Source organism: Vulpes lagopus, chromosome 6 (genome assembly GCF_018345385.1).
Source record: "Vulpes lagopus strain Blue_001 chromosome 6, ASM1834538v1, whole genome shotgun sequence".
Taxonomy (NCBI): Eukaryota; Metazoa; Chordata; class Mammalia; order Carnivora; family Canidae; genus Vulpes; species Vulpes lagopus.
The window spans coordinates 122132929-122149768 of record NC_054829.1 but is presented as its reverse complement, the minus strand read 5'-3'; the positions used below and the strand labels follow the sequence as shown (position 1 = coordinate 122149768).

Here is a 16840-nt window from a genome sequence, read left to right as displayed (position 1 = left end):
AAGAGAGGGCCCTCCTCATCATTACCTTTGCTGACTCTTTTAGGGCATGGCTGATCATTATCTCAAGGACAGAATTAAGTAATAATTACTTAAAACTCCCAACACTCAGAGATAGCAACAAGATATAAGAGCCTGTATAATGCATCCCATGAACATGTAAATCCCTAATCTACCAGAAGGCGCTGGAGGAAAAGAACTGTTCCTGACCTCATGGAACTCTAGCTGAGGAGACAGACAAGTCAACAGAGATTACGTAATGGTTAGTGCCTGACAGCTGTATGCACAAGGCTCTGTAGAACAGAGGTTGATGGATAAGTTCCCTGAGCAGAGTCTTGAAGAACAAAGGGGAGGTAGCCAAGTGGCAGCACAACATTTTGGGCAAAACAAGGTACTATAACATACATGTAACCTACCACATTACTCTGCACAGCATCTTCACCTCCAGAATCTTACTATTTGCTTACTTCTTTACTAATATACATCCTTTTTTACCTTTTATCCAGTTGTCAAATCTTACTGATTCAGAAGGTAGGAGTCTTTCAAGTTTCCCTAACTTTGCCGGCAGATTTGTCTTCCAACACCTGTATCTGCATAGCTTTAAGCACCTCCCTTCCACTGCCTACAATCCTCTTGAATAGGTGACCACATCCATTCATTCTGTCATTCCCTACGCAAATCCCGCCCTCCGTTGCATACTTACAAACCTGGCCCCTGGCAACCTTACCCAAGCACATCTCCGAACATCTCCCCGTGACTAGGCTTGCGCCTCTGCTGGGCCAGGCCTCCTTCCACACTCAGCGTCTGCTGATACTGTTTTGCCCTGTTTTCCCTACCCCCCAATCCCACCTCTTCCCGGGGCTCACTAAGCATGGCCCACCGTTCCCATTAGAAGCACTTACATTCTGTTCAGCTCATTTCATGAACCTTTTCACCCGGTTTCAAGGTGTTATTTTATTTTATTTTTGTTTATTTACTCACAAGAGACACAGAGAGAGAGAGGGAGAGAGAGGCAGAGACACAGGCAGAAGGAGAAGCAGGCTCCACACAGAGAGCCTGACATGGGACTCAATTCCAGGACCCCGGGATGACGCCCTGGGCTGAAGGCGGCGCTAAACCGCTGAGCCACCCGGGCTGCCCCTCAATGTGTTATTTTAATAATCAATTCTTGCTTTGCATCATCATTTCAGTGTTCCACATGGGTCTCTAAAAATTTATAGAGTTCTTGAGAACAGAGATCCTCTTTAATTAAATACGAAATAAAGACATCAAGGAGAGGATCCTGAGCAAAACATACCCTCACAGGGCAGCTACAACAAGATGCACCCATAACTCTGGATTCAGTCCTCCCCCAAACATTCTACCATCTATTCATCAAAACAGACTCAAAGTGATGCAATTTACAGGAGCCTGGAGTGTCCATTCACCATGAGAAGGTGTCCATTCACCATTAGAAGCAGAACAGCTAGGCAGATAAAAATACTAATTATTAGGCATTTGGGACTTTGTGTCCAAAAAGAGGAAGACTATCTAGGATGCCTGATTATTTTTTTTTAAGATTTTTTCATTTATTTATTCATGAGAGACACAGAGAGAGAGAGAGAGAGGCAGAAGGAGAAACAGGCTCCATGCAGGGAGCCAGATGTGGGACTCGATCCCGGGACTCCAGGATCACGCCCTGAGCCGAAAGCAGTCACACTGCTGAGCCACCCAGGTGTCCCTAGGATGCCTGATTATAGTAGGAACATTGCTGGAAAGGCCAAGTAAGAGGAGGTCGTGACTGGATCTGGCCAGTGACAATCCTTTGGCATCTCCGCTGCAGGGAAGGGCGGGTCAGATACTTGTGGTGGCTGCACAGAACACCATCTCCTCAGGAACCATAGGCACCATTATATCACAATCCTTGTTGACATTACACGCAAATCACTTTCCTTCAATCTTCTCTTCACACAGGCTAGAACTAGTGGATTAACTATTAATTCGATTAAATTTGTATTGAATTAGATACCCAAGATACGGTGAACAAAATAAGGAATGGCCCAAGGGAACATACACATACAGTAATAAGCAAGTAACTAGACAAGTAGCTCCACTGGGATAACTGCTATAAAGGCTATAGGATTACCACTCATGGATTATGGAGGGATACGGAATACATAAACGAGAAAGCAAGGTACCTCAAAACCTTGAAATTCAACTGTCCTTAGATTGAAACTGGGGGCAAAAACCTCAGCATGCCAGAAGAGCAGCCATTAGCTGAAGGAATCCATCCCCAAGGTGGCTCAGGAATTTGCCAAAGAGAACAAGTTCAGTGACCTGGGTGTGGTCCCAGGGAGGCATGACTGGTATGTGATTCTAAGGAAGAAAGAATGAGAAATGACCTCAGGGATAAGGAGTGAAGGGGTTTTACAAAAGAATAAAATGATGATTAAGAATTTGACGATGTTTATTCAATGCTATCCTGGGAAAGAGGACCTGATTTGAGGAAAACAAACTGTCCAGCTATTAGAATTACTCTCTGTGGCAGAACAGGGATCATTCAACAGGCCATAAACTCTGCGGTTATATAAAAAGTTATAATCACCCTAGGGATTTTAATTATCTTATGCCTCATATGCAGGAAGTGAGGTTTCCTCCTCAAAGTATCTATTTTATCCATTATGTTTCATTCTTACTTATTTCGCACTAACGAAGTTCTAGAAGGTACTCAAACACCTCGAACTACTTCTCTAAGTTATCACCTACACATAATGCTATGTATTAAAATAACCTATTGATGAATGACCGAGTTTTCATACACGAAGTGCACATTATGCTCACTCCGCTTTATAGAATGAGATGCTTTCACTTTAATATCTAATTGACCTTTAACTGGAATTACTTCCATAATATTATTTTTAAAGATTTGTTATTTTTGAAAGAGAGAGCGCGCATGCTATGCTGCAGGAGGCGCAGAGGGTGGAGGAGAGAGACTCTCCAGCAGACTGCCCCCTGAGCAGAGCAGTGCGGGGCTCGGATCTCCACCCACCCCGCGCCCCCCAAACCAAGAGTCAGACACTCAACCATGGCGCCACCCAGGAATCCCTCTGTTATATTACTTTTAAATTTCCTGGTGTCCTTCCATTTTCTAGCAAAATTAATCTAACCTGTTCATCTGCACTATATTTAAAAATGTACTTAGGAAAGGTATAACATAAAAATATATATAAAGAATATTTTCACACACCAAGTTATCTATACATAAAAAGTATTTTACAATGAGCTACTTCCTTTGTGCTAAATTCATACAGTTTGGATATTATTTTTTAAACATTATGTAACTGATACTTTGATTTCTAAATTATTAATCATTGAATAACCTCCCATTAAAAAACTTCCATTTTCTTAATAGGTGACTTTCTTATCTTCTGTGGAGTAGGTATGTAACAAGGTATCCAAATAGAATAATGACCTATACTTCATAGTAATTTTCTTTTCCCTAAAGGAGTATGAAAGAAAATCCAGCTGGTTTCTTACCTGTTTTTAAAGACAACACTAACTGCTCAGTTTTCAAAGTGGCAACATTATCTAATTCCTGTGCTCACTGAGAGTCTAAAAATACTAGTGTGACTATAACTCAAATCCAGCTTCCTCACTTTAAGCTAAGGGTTATAAATGGTATAAAAAAATTTAAGTAGTAGTCATATATCTGATTTAATTGACAAACTGCTTAGATCTTAAGTGTTAAAGTTTTAACCTTGTCCAAATATTTCAAACCCCCAAAATGGGAACTGTTAAAAATGTCATTTATAATGCCATACATCAAAATCTGTTTTTTAAAAAAATGCTGCCCAAGCTACTATACAGCCTTTTCAAAAATGTCACACTTGAAAATATTCGGTGGAAAAGAGTTTTTTATATTAGCAATAAATGACCACCTCTCCCAAAAGATAAGTGACCAGATAATCATGACTACAATATTTACTCCTACAGACATTACTAACAAAGCCTGAGTGCTGGAACACATTAATTCACTGCAAATTCTTAATAAATTATTTGTAAAAACTCTGCCTTTGAAAGTCAATAAAAATATTTTTCAATTTTTTAAAGAATTTATAAATTTGACTGGTTCTAAATGAATCAGAAGCAGCTCCCATTTGCAAATTTGTAAATAATCCAATCACCTGCTTAGGAGCTCTAAAAACAAACCCCTAACAGTTCTCTGTAATCACGGACTCCGGAGTTAGCAACTGAAAAGCAGCTATGACAAAATATTCCAATCATGTATATTTAGAATTTATTTACCTTCCCCTAGTAGAGAATAAAGGAATTTACACCTAAACAATGAAGGCAGTCACCATGGCCTCCAATCTGGATTTTCTATCCCTACCTTTATCTACTCAGAAGTGTTTTGTTAGGTCTATATGCTCAGATATGGAAAGATGCCAAAGACATATTAAGAAACACAAGCAAACTGCGGGGGGGGGGGGGGGGCTGAAATACAGGTCCATTTACATATAAAAGGGACAAAGGAAGAAAATCTATATTAGCACCAATTGCCTGCATATTCATGGAAAAATATAAAGGATATTAATAATGGTGTTTATTTCTGAGAAATGTAATCAAAGTGTTCAGATAGAATGGGCTGGGAACTTGTCTTTCTGACCTTTTATGACTTTGGTGCTTAACTATCATCCCATCCCGCCCTACATTTGTAATAATAGTAAAGATTAAATAGTAGTAAAGATTTAAAATCCAAAACCTTTCTTCCCTACTGCTCACCATATATAGAAGACCCCGGGAGCACAACTTTTGAGTCCCATGCAAAGCACCAGTCTAAAATAAGTAGCCATCAAAAACTATGTAGACCCCACCCCCTTCCTAAGATGAGGTACCAGGTACCAAAGGCTTAGGTCTGCCTTCTAAGGAATGTTTGATGGAATAGTACAGAAAGAAAGCAGAAAAGGGGGGATCCCTGGGTGGCGCAGTGGTTCGGCGCTTGCCTTTGGCCCAGGGCGCGATCCTGGAGACCCGGGATCGAATCCCACATCAGGCTCCTGGTGCATGGAGCCTGCTTCTCCCTCTGCCTATGTCTCTGCCTCTCTCTCTCTCTCTCTCTCTCTGTGACTATCATAAATAAATAAAAATTAAAAAAAAACAAAGTAGAAAAGGTAATAGGATAATACTATAAAATACTATTATCACCAACTCAGTATTTACTTAAAAGCAAAAGTTTTCAAAACACAGAACAACCATTACCAGTAACTGGTCACTAAAAATATATGCAGTAAGGAGCACCCGGGTGGTTCAGCCGGTTTAAGTGTCTGCCTTCCCCGTTCAGGTCATGAACCTGGAGTCCAGAGATCAAGCCCCAAGTCAGGCTCCCTGCTCAGTGCGGAGTCTGCTTCTCCCTCTCTCTCTCTGCCCCTCCTACCCCCTGCTCATTCTCTCTCTCACACAAATAAATCTAAAAAAATCTTTTAAAAATATATATATGCAATAAGAATAGAAAAAAACTAACTCAGACAGGAAAAGGAAGGTTTAAACTATCTTTAAAGAATAAACATTCCACTTCTTAGCCATTACACGACTACTACTATTTTAGAAAAAAATAAAAATTAAAAAAAAGCTACATTCCAGAGATGGCTACCGAATAGGCCATTTCCTCCACCCATAGCAGGCATGGTTAATAAATTAGGTCATTCTTCTCCACAAGACCAGACATGACTTCAGAATCCTCCTTAACACAGTGCTACCACTCAGTCAGAATTCTAGGAGATAAAACCTATTTGCCCCATGTGTCTAACCCCTCTTTATACACTTTTTTTTTTTTTTGGACAATTTACCAGGAAAAAAGTGTTCTTTTTTTCCTCCTTGTAAAATACTCATTGAAATTAGACGTTGTGTTCCAGTCTGCCCTGGGGTCTCTGAACCAAATTCTAATTTACAGAACACACACACACACACACACACACAGGTCAAAGTTTAAAATTCCACTGAAGGATAACACCTAAGAAAAACCAAATGTTAACGGAGGTATTTCTGGATGAACCATGGTAAGTGGTAGGGATGGAAAGAAGTCTACAAACCCTTATTCTACCCACCGAAGAATAAGTCAATAAATGCAAAGTGTCTACAGGGTAATTTTAAAAGATTTTTAAATGCTTAAACCAGATGTTCTTATACAGGATATACAAAGCAGCTTCTGCAGAAACCAGACTCAACCAGTTAATGACAATTACACTGTGCACAGATTGAAATGCAGCTGTTTTGAGGAACTCTGTTCCCTGATTATAGCCGGTTGTCAGAAACTATCAGTTACCACTAACAACGTTAAGTCACCAAAAATTCTTAAAGTACCGTTAAAAAGGAAAGACGCCAAATGTATACTAGAATACCTAGGTAGCACACTTAATAAAAACTGCCTTTACATACCATCTGAGTTACCTACGAAAACAAACATTTCATTATAATTGTCGAAGTTTTATTATTGGTCACTGATATGTAAAGATGGTCTCAAAACCCAGCAACAAGGTCTGGAAAAGTATTCTAAGTTTAAGGCTGAAAAAGAGTCTCACCCCATGGACTGGGTCTACAGTCTTCCCAAAAGAAACCCATAAAATAATGGCTGCAGTGCTAGAAAACATTTCAGAGACCATTTAATCCACTCTTCCTAATTTTAAAGATGTGTACACTGAATTCTAGATAGGTTAAGTAGCATGAGCAAAGGCACACAAACCTAAAACAAAGCCAATCCCCAAATTAAAGACCAGTTCCCAAGGTGAGTGGTCAATTCCAGTACCAGCCACCTCTTCCCAGGTGCCTCGACCATAGATAGGCTTCTCCCCTACTGGACACCTGTGATTTAGAAAGATGTTAACCAGAAGATTAAGGCCACATACTATGTATTATCAGGAAGCAGCCAACTAAAAATATAATCAATGAAAAACAGTCTGTTAACTTAGAAACTAAAACAGGGTTTCCTGGCAAGCTATTATGAAGACAGTTGTAAATGCCATTCCATTCTGCCTGGTGGAGCATACCATAGGTAGAGCTAGAAGGAGAATGTGCTAGTAGGTTTTCTGAACACTAACCATGGGGTTAGGAGTCCTCAGAACAGAGTACTTACTAGCTTCTTCTGACTGGTAGGACACATGTAGCCTACTTGGAGGGACATTACCTCCCTCTGTAGGAACTCCAGTTTATAATGCGTACTCCCTTACACAGAGCTTCTTAGCCTGGCCCCTTTGGAGGGTGTAACTACCTAGGTATGCCTTCCCAGGTACACAAGGGCCCATGTTATTTATTCTATCCTCAAAGGGGATCTAAGAACCGATGAGTTAAGAACTACAGCCCTCAGACTAGCAAAGTCCCTCTGCATGTGGTATTTATCAAGCAAACTTCTGATTTCCACTTTTTTCAGGTTCCTACCAGAAAGTAACATAGCCCCAACAGGAATAATCTGCAGACCAGGTAATGCAGAGTCTCACTGTAAATCAAAGTTTCACAGCTTGTTTTTGTCCAGCCCCAGAACTAAAAATGGTTTACATATTTAAATGGGGGAGGGGTCAAAAGTACATACAACACACAAAAATTATACAGAATTCAAAATTTCACTATCCACAAAGTTTTACTGGAACACAGCCATGTTCATCATTCATTTACCTTTTGTCCAGTGATTACTTTCACACTTAGAAAAGCAAAGTTCAACAGTTTCAAGAAGCCCACAGAGCCTGAAGTATTTACTATCTGGCCCTCTCTGCAAAGAGTTTACTGATCTCTGCTACAAATCAACATAGCACGTTTATAAACCAGTATTATGCATGTTTAGTGAAATGTGAACCAATGACCAGGTCCTGGGCAAACAAGTGCCTTACAGCTTACAAAGTTAAGAATCAGAAATCACTTGTTTAAGTTTTTTAACTAGGGCTGCCCCGGTGGCCCAGCAATTTGGCACCGCCTTCGGCCTGGGGTGTGATCCTGGAAACCAAGATCGAGTCCCGTGTCAGGCTCCCTGTGTGGAGCCTGCTTCTCCCTCTGGCTGTGTCTCTGCCTCTCTCTCTCTCGCTCTCTGTCGTGAATAAATTTTTAAAAAACTTAAACAAAAAAGTTTTTTAACTAAAACAGGTAAGACTCAGAGGGGAGAAGGGCGGCAGGGATGCTTTAAGCAAAATAATAAAGGCCATGTCTAGAAACCTGTGAATTTTTCTCAAACCCCTGAGACTCCTACTTGGAGCCAGTGTACACCAAATTATGAAAACTTCTAACAAGCTTATCTGGTAGGCAAAAAAAAAAAAATGTTCGAGACTGGCATTTTTAACAATACATGGTTATCGGTGATGCAAAGGATCAGAGCAATCATAAAAAGAAATCACCACAATTTAAACACTAAACTGGAATCCAATAATACATTTTTTTTAGTTTAGTTTTGTTTTTTTGAGATAGAGCAGGAGCAGAAGGGAGGAGGGAGGAGGAGAAGCAGACTCCCCACTGAGCAGGGAAGCTGATGCGAGGCTCAATCCCAGGACCCTGAGACCCTCAAGAGACCCCAAGTGACCCCAACCAGGAGCTGAAGGCAGATGCTCAACCAACAGAGCCACCCAGGCACCCCTCCTACAATACATTTAAATGCATCCCCTAAATCCCTGAAATGACACACAAGTGCAACCTGAGTTTTCTGGGAGAGAGGTTCCACAGGTCTCAGATTTCAAGTGTCTTTGACTTAAAAAAAAAAAAAAAAAAGTTACAAGCCACCAGTACTCAGCCTCCACATCTTAAGCGCTTCATTATACTTCAACATTGAAATAACTGATGCTTACAAGGATGACCATGCACAATCAAGAAAACAATCTTAGGGCAGCCCCGGTGGCACAGCGGTTTTGCACCACCTTCAGTCCAAGACATGATCCTGGAGACCCCAGATCAAGTCCCGGGTGGGGCTCCTTGCATGGAGCCTGCTTCTCCCTCTGCCTGTGTCTCTGCCTCTCGTTCTCTCTCTCTCTCTCTCATGAATAAATAAATAAATCTTTAAAAAAAAAAAATCTTAAATCATGTTTAGTATACCTTGTGTTAACCAAAGCAAACCTGGAGACCCCGGATCAAGTCCCGGGTGGGGCTCCTTGCATGGAGCCTGCTTCTCCCTCTGCCTGTGTCTCTGCCTCTCGTTCTCTCTCTCTCTCTCTCTCTCTCATGAATAAATAAATAAATCTTTTTAAAAAAAAAATCTTAAATCATGTTTAGTATACCTTGTGTTAACCAAAGCAAACCATGCAACTCGACTCCAACTCCAGCGACTTGTTACCTTTGCCAATTCTTGCTCCTTACTCTGCAGTAAGGAAAGGAAAAAAAATACTCCTTTTATTCTTCAGTTTGGACTCTCACCACTGAAATCATCATTTAAAATCAGTGCAAAGAAACTGCCTTAGAAGCTGTCATGAGATTTAATAAAATCTGTGCAAACATTAAATAATGGTACTACATATACATATATACACTACTACCAATTGTTAGTGCTTTTAAAACAGAATAAATATTGTGGTTTAATTCCTTCAAAATACAAGCTCAGAAGAACCCAAGGTTTTAAAAATGAACTTATACTTGGACTGTCCTCAATCACCTAATAATGGTTTGACTCTACTTCGGAGAACCAAAAGCAAAAACTAAATACTGGACTGGTTTTAGAGTGACCAAAAGCTTGTTCCTGAACGCCTGTTAAGAGCACATTATATACCACGGATCTAGAGTAAAATGGAATGGAAATTCCCCAGTAACCAAGCTTTTCAGTCAACGTCTGGCAATATTTTTGTTGCTTTCAGGTGAAGAAAGACATCCTTAGTAATCACTCAGGGCCTAGGCCAGATAAGGCCACAATAACACGGCCAGAGTCAGGAGCAATATCCTCTTAGACTAGATTTTGTCTGTGGACTCAGGACATTCTGACTCTTAAGCTAAACTTGCAGACAAGATGCCACTTCCACTCAAAGGTAAAAAGGCCCTCTGAGGCCACCCTGGCATATTTAAGGACTGCAGGGTAACTGACTCCATCAGAGTACACCAACTGCAAAAATATCAAAACATACATCACTCAGGATCACATAAACAGATTTATACAAGTATACCAGGCAAATGACAATAAACTCTCAAGTCTCAAGCTTTCTGAAATATCAGATACTGCAAGTAATAAAAATATTAATGGTCCAAACTGTAAATACACAGGTAACGTAAACTGCTGCAAGATCTTGAAAATGGAGAAAATGGACTGAACAGTAAAACTTTCAAGGAAATAACGGATGTTCTCAGGAATTAAAACTTTTCCAATTAAGGTTCCCACCAGGTTTCTGATACTAAGAAACTAACAACTCCGAGCAAAGCGACCCTATTATTAGAAAACTTTTTTAAAAATAAGAAACTTTCTTGATTGTGTATTGCTCAATGTTGTGCTAATGTAATGTTTTAACTTAAAGGAAGGGCAGGAATGAAGTTTAACACTGGTATAACTATTTGAACAACTGAGCCAAACTTTTTGATGCAAACCCAAATAAAAAAAGCAAGACGTACTGGCCAGTGTCTATTTCATTAACCTTGTGGGAACACTAGGATTTTAACACATATTCTCACAGACTGAATTGTAATGATGTAATGGGTGTCCCACAATACTACAGGAGGCAAGAGCTTCGTGGACGGAAAACAAGCAGAACTGTGACATTCGCGTGCCATTCCTTACTCCTGACAAATCCTAGATACAGGACATGATCAGATTGAGATCAAGTCTATTTATTCCAACCACCCCAGTATTGAAAACACAGTCAATAATTATTTTCCCAACAAGCCTGCAAATAAATACATTAAGCAAATGTCTTTAAAGCATTTTTCAAGCAAATAATTTCCAAACCTAAAACTCAAATTACAACAAAATGCTATTTTAATTTTCCTACTTCTTATAAGTCCATGGGATGGATGCCTGGGTGGCTCAGCGGTTGAGCACCTGCCTTTGGCTCAGGGCTTGATCCCGGAGTCCCAGGATCTAGTCCCACATCGGGCTCCTCCCTGCATGGAACCTGCTTCTCCCTCTGCCTGTGTCTCTGCCTCTCCCTCTCTCTGTGTCTCTCATGAATAAATAAAATCTTAAAAAATAAATTAAAAAAATAATAGAAGTCCAGTCAGGATTCATTCCAAAGGCTTGACTCCTCAATGTCAGAGGTTCTGTCAAAAAGTAACTACAGGGATCCCTGGGTGGCGCAGCGGTTTGGCGCCTGCCTTTGGCCCAGGGCGCGATCCTGGAGACCCGGGATCGAATCCCACGTCGGGCTCCCGGTGCATGGAGCCTGCTTCTCCCTCTGCCTGTGTCTCTGCCTCTCTCTCTCTCTCTCTCTGTGACTATCATAAATAAATAAAATTAAAAAAAAAAAAGCCAAAAAAAAAAAAAAGTAACTACAGATTAAAAACTATCTATGGGAAATAAACAGATGCAATAAAGGATTCTCAGCTGGACAGTATTAATTTAGACAAAGCTGCTGTTATACTTTAGGGCCAACTGAGGAAATCTGAATATATCCCTGTATCAAATAAGATGAGAATTTATAAAGCTGGCTGATGGGGGAGGGGGGAGACACTCCTTATAGAACTGTATATATAGTATGATCTCATTCTGATTAAAATCTATATACATATGCACAGACAAATGTCAATAAAGTGATACAGTGGTGATCTCTGGATATTTGCTTCCCCGTATTTCCTAGTTTCCAACAATGTACATGCAACACCACCTCTGTAATAATACTTTAAACCACTAAGGGCTCCTTAAAGCCAAAAATCATTATTTATTAAGTGACTAGCATGAACGAGTCACATGAAGATCTGCTCTTATTCCAAGTTCTCCAAGTTTTTAGCTAATCCTTCCCCAGCCTGAGCTAAGCAACAGTTCCTTTTAAAATAGAACATTTCCTTAAACTCCTCTAAGTTTTTTCCTGTCCTCTCACTCTCAAGCGCACTTACATTTTTCAGTTTTCCCGGCTATAGCTATTCTTTCAACCTTAATAATACAAGACGAAAAGGTTCATTATAGGCTAAAACCCTGTCATGGGACAAAGAAGGAACTGTTAAGATGGACTTTCTTCTTTTCCTTTTATTTTTTTTAAGATTTTGTTTATTTATTCATGGGGGGGGGGCAGAGACACAGGCAGAGGGAGAAGCAGGCTCCCTGCAGGGAGCCCGACGTGGGACTGTGGGACTCGATTCCAGATCCCGGATCACGCCCTGGGCCAAAGGCAGACGCTCAACCCCTGAGCCACCCAGGCGTCCCTCCTCTTTTCCTTTTAGAAGAACATGTACCCAGCTTTGTCATAGGTGGATTTTCTGCGGCAGCCCATCCAACTTTTCTTACAGAAAAAGCAGCCTAGGATCTTAAGGCAGAATCAAGTTCAAGTTCTACAGTTTGTCAGGCAACTCCCTTTAGGTCTGCCTAATGGAAAAATGAAGGGGGATGCGGGGAATCAGTACACTTAGCTGCAAACGATTTGCTGCAGACGTCACAACTGCCAGTTTATATATAAATATAAAAACACGCAAACTTGGGGACCCCGGGTGGCGCAGTGGCTTAGCGCCGCCTGCAGCCCGGGGTGTGACCCTGGAGTCCCGGGATCGAGTCCCACGTCGGGCTCCCTGCGTGGAGCCTGCTTCTCCCTCTGCCTGTGTCTCTCATGAATAAATAAAATCTTAAAAAAAAAAAAAAATACACAAACTTATGGAAGACCAGCAAAATACCAAACGAGAAGCCATCGGAAATACTTGGAACATAAGCGATAAAAGTCTGGGCCGCAGACGTGTGGCACGCAGGGCCACCCCGACAGGTGCCGCCCGCCCTACGACGGCCGCCGCACCTCAGGGGCCGAGCCCGCCCCCCAGCAGGTCCCACGAGCTCTTCCTTCCTCTCCCCGGCGAGGCCCTGCACCTCCGCCGGCGGCGACCTGACCGAAGCGCAACGCCCCACGGGCCCCTCTAACCACCCGGACCACTAGGAAACCGACCTCGAAACGGGCTCCTGAGCCTTGGGACACCAGACAGCCTCGAGCTACAAGGAGCCGAGGAGCCAGGCTCCAACCCGGAGCTTCCTGGGGGGGGGGGGGGGGTCACCTAATACCTCCGGAGCCAGCCCTAAGCCTTCCTCCCCCGCCGGCCGAGCCTCCGACGCCGGGGCCGACGTGCAGCTGCGGCTTCGCGGCGGGCGGGGGAGCCGCCTCGGGCCCGGGGGCGCAGACCCTCGGCCCGCGCGGGCGGCCTGGGGCGCCGGGGTCGCGGCCGGCCGGCCCCGCCGCTCGGAAACGGCCTCCGGGGACGGCGCATTCCTAACGGGCTTCGAAGGCGCGTTTAAATCGCCCGCTTTTTTGTCTGCTCGCTGCCTTCTCCGGGCGCCGGGGCTGCGGCCGCCCCCGCGCGTCCGGGAGGGGGAGCCGGGGCGGGGGAGCCGGGGGCGGGCGGGGCGGGGCGGGGCAGGCGGCGGGACGCGGCGCCCGCGTGGGAGGGACCCGGGCTGCGGGGGAGCCGGGCCGCCGCCCCGCACCCAGACGCCCGCCGCCCGCCGGGTGTGCGCAGGGCCGCGGCTCCGGCTCCGGCTCCGGCTCCGGCTCCGGCTCCGCGCGGCACCGCCCCCTCCGCCCGCCCTCCCGCCTCTCCTCTCCTCTCCTCCTCCTCCGCCGCCGCCGCCGCCGCCGCCTCCTCCCGAGGCGACAGAAACAACAGCGCGGAAGGAGGGGAAAGTAACTCCGGCACCTCCGCCGGAATCAGCCCCGGTGCTGCGACGCCGCCTCCCGGGCGCAGCCGGGCCCCGCTCCCCCCGCAGCGCCGTCCCCGCCGCCGCCCTCCCCGTCTGAAAGTGGCCGCCCCCCCGCCGCCGCTCCTCCCGCCCGCCGCCGCCGCTGCACCAATCCGCTCGGCCCCAGTTGCAAATCAAACGCTCCCTCGCGTCCAGAAGCCACTTGCGCCGCTGGAAACGGCCGCGCCGTCCCCTCCCCGAGTCCCTCCCGGGCGGCACCTGGAGCCGCGGCGGCCGCGCCGGCGAGAAACGGCCGCGAGCTGGGAGCGGCGAAGGCGGCGGCGGCGGCGGCGAGCAGCCCCGGGCGGGCTCGGCTCGGCTCCGGCTCCCGCTCCCGCTCCCGCCCCCAGACAGTTCTGGAAACTGTGGATCACCTCTGTCACAGGAAGCCATCGGCGAGGAGGGCGGCGCGGAACCAACAAACAAACGCCCGCGGCCGCCCGCCGGAACCGGCGCGGGGACGGGGACGGGGACGGGGACGCCGACGGGCTTCGGGCCGCTCCCGGGCGGGGGCGCGGCGGCCGCCCCCGCGCCGCGGGCTTTGTGCGGGGCGCGGGCGGCGCGGGCGCGGAGGGCCGGGCGTCCCCGCCCCGGAGCCCCCACCCCGGGCCCGCGGCGGCGCCCCCGGGACCGTTAGGTGACGCCGCGGCCGCCGCCCGCCCCCATCCCCACCGGGGGCCGCCGGCCCCAACGCCGGAGGCGGGCCACAAAAGTTGGCCCCGGGGCCCCCCAGCACCTGCCCACGTGCCGCGGAGGCTCGGTCCCGGGCTCCCCCGGCCCCCCCCCGCCGCCCTCGGCCGCCAGGTCACCTATTACCGGTGGGAGGGGAGAGCGCCTGCTATTTAAACGCCCGCGGAAGTTGAGGCCCCCCCACTGGCGGGTGCCGTGCACCTGCCTCCCGCCGCCGCGCTCCGCCACTTTGAGCAGCAGCCGCGTCCTCGGCCCCGCCTCCTGCCCGCAGGCGGGCGGGCGGGCGGGCGGGCGAGGGCGGGGGGGAGCGGGAAGGAGGTGGAAGGGATCGAATTTCTCCAGCGAATGGGACCGTTCCGACGGGATTCGGTTCCCCGGTCAACATTCCACATTCCACCCGTCTCCCGCGTTTGCAAGCCAGCGCCAGCCACCCGGAGAGCCCGCCGGCTACCGAACAACAGCCCCCAACTCACAAACACTCACAGGCACCAGACACGTGCGCCGAAGGGCTCCTGCAACTTGCCGTCCCGGGGTGCACGCCGCACGCTCGGGGGAAGGCAGCGAAGCCCCGGCGACCCCACCCCCGCGGTCGGCACGGTCTGCAGAGGGTGCCAAAGGTTGCAGTTTGCAATCCGCTCTGAGTTCACGGGTAATCGGTACTTTGCTCTACCGGGGCAACTGCTTCCTGGGCTCACCGGTGAAGGGCTTTACACTTTGCAGACGGTCTCGCTTTGAGTGAAAGGGTCTGCTCCCTGGAAACCCGATTTGGGAGGATCGGATTGCCGAGCTGTCCCTGCACCCCCCGCTCACTGCCCTTGCATTGATGCACAGAATATTTTGGACATGGGGTGACGCGGTGACAAGCGCCAGGGCTGCCGCGGCCACCCTGCCGAGACGGACCTACACGCACACACCTATACGTCTGGACAGAGAGTCGCCCCCCCCCCCCCGCGGTCACACACACACTCCGGATTCATATACGTACGCGGACCTGCGTTCTGCCATTGCCATCTGTCTACCAAGTTGCTACTATGCTTTCCACTTTCATGCAGCCTAATGCGCTTTGGCTTTTTTAAAAAAATAATAATAATAATGTGTATCCGCTAAAGCCAACTAGACCGGGCTTCTGCTCCTACACGCGTGTAAAGGAGGGTTCACCTGAAAACCGCACGTTCTTCGCAAATCCGAAAGAAGAAGAAAAAAAAAAAAAAAGCTCGAAGTCTTCAGCGCCGCCACCACCCCCCACCCACCCCGCAAAAAAAAAAAAAAAAAAAAAAATTTTTTTTTTTTTTTTTTTTTTTGGAAAAATGATCATAATACAACTTACTGATCCAAACCCAGATCAATTCTCAGGATCCCCAATCATGTGGTCCTCCTCCTCCTGCGGCCCCCGCCCCGGCAATGCCCAAGTTGCTGGTGGGATAGGACCGCGGCGCTCGGCGGCGGCCGGCCCTCCCTCCCTCCTCGCTACAGACCGAGAACCCAATCTTTTGGCGCCATATTAATGACGTACTATATTATTTCCACTAGGCAGCGACCTTCGGCATTAAATTACTCCCGAGAACTCCCGAGCAGAGCAACAAAACCATCAAATATGGCTGAGCCTCCCGGCTGGTCCTGCAGCCGCCGCCGCCGCCGCCGCCGCCGCCGCGGTACCGGGACGCGCACACGGACCCACGCGCGGACACGCGCGGACACACGCGCGGCCCCCGCCCCCCGCCCCCGCGCCCGCGCCCGCGCCCCGCGCCCCGCGGCCCGCGCGCCTACCTGCTGCGGAAGGCTTCGGCGGAGGCGCTGGGCTCCACGCCGCCGGCTCCGCGCTGCATGAGTTCGGGCCGCGGCGGGCGGGCGGGGAGCCGGGCGGGCGGGCGGGCGGGCGGGGAGCCGGGCGGGCCCCTGCTCTGCCGGCGCACACACGCGGCCCTCGCGCAGGGAGGCACTCTCGGACGGGCGTTCGGCGGCCGATGGAGGAGGGGCCGCGCGAATCGAACTCCTTTCTGGGTCACTGCTGCCACAGGGGGGAGCACTTTAATCCCTCGCCCGAGCGCGAGGGTGGGGACGCGAGGGCGGAGGGAGCGCGCCGGGAGTCCGCGGCGCGGGGGGCTCCGTCCCTCGTTAACTCTTCGCGGGCCTCGGGCCGCGGGGGGCGGGGCCTCGGGCGCGGGGCGGGGCCTCGGGCGCGGGGGCGGGGCCTGGTCCTGGGGGCGGGGCCTCGGGCCGCAGGGGGGGGGGGCGCCGTCCCGCCCTTGAGATCCCCTCCCTCGCTTCCCTTGCAAGTCAGGACCTTCTCCAGGGGGTCTCCAGGCGGGAAGGTGGGCTTTGAGATCCCCCCCTCCAAGCTGCCCCGGTCACGATTCTCGTCCG

General features: G+C 48.1%; 1 protein-coding gene across 12 annotated transcripts in view; it reads right to left on the bottom strand.

The window, feature by feature from the left end:
* Positions 1 to 16606, bottom strand: part of JADE1 (jade family PHD finger 1) — a 64267-nt gene extending 47661 nt beyond the window's left edge. The window contains exon 1 of one of the 12 annotated variants that reach the window (XM_041758208.1): positions 16244 to 16606. Coding sequence is in view for 1 of the 12 variants with exons in the window: in XM_041758199.1 (XP_041614133.1) it covers positions 14161 to 14179 (19 nt within the window). In the remaining 11 variants the exon portion in view is untranslated. Of the gene's footprint in view, positions 1 to 9221; positions 10933 to 14160; positions 14273 to 14595; positions 14721 to 14959; positions 15415 to 15803; positions 15945 to 15989; positions 16132 to 16243 lie in introns of those variants that run through there. The other 11 variants (XM_041758200.1, XM_041758205.1, XM_041758201.1 and 8 more) reach the window with 11 other exon arrangements.
* Positions 16607 to 16840: the final 234 nt, after the last annotated feature.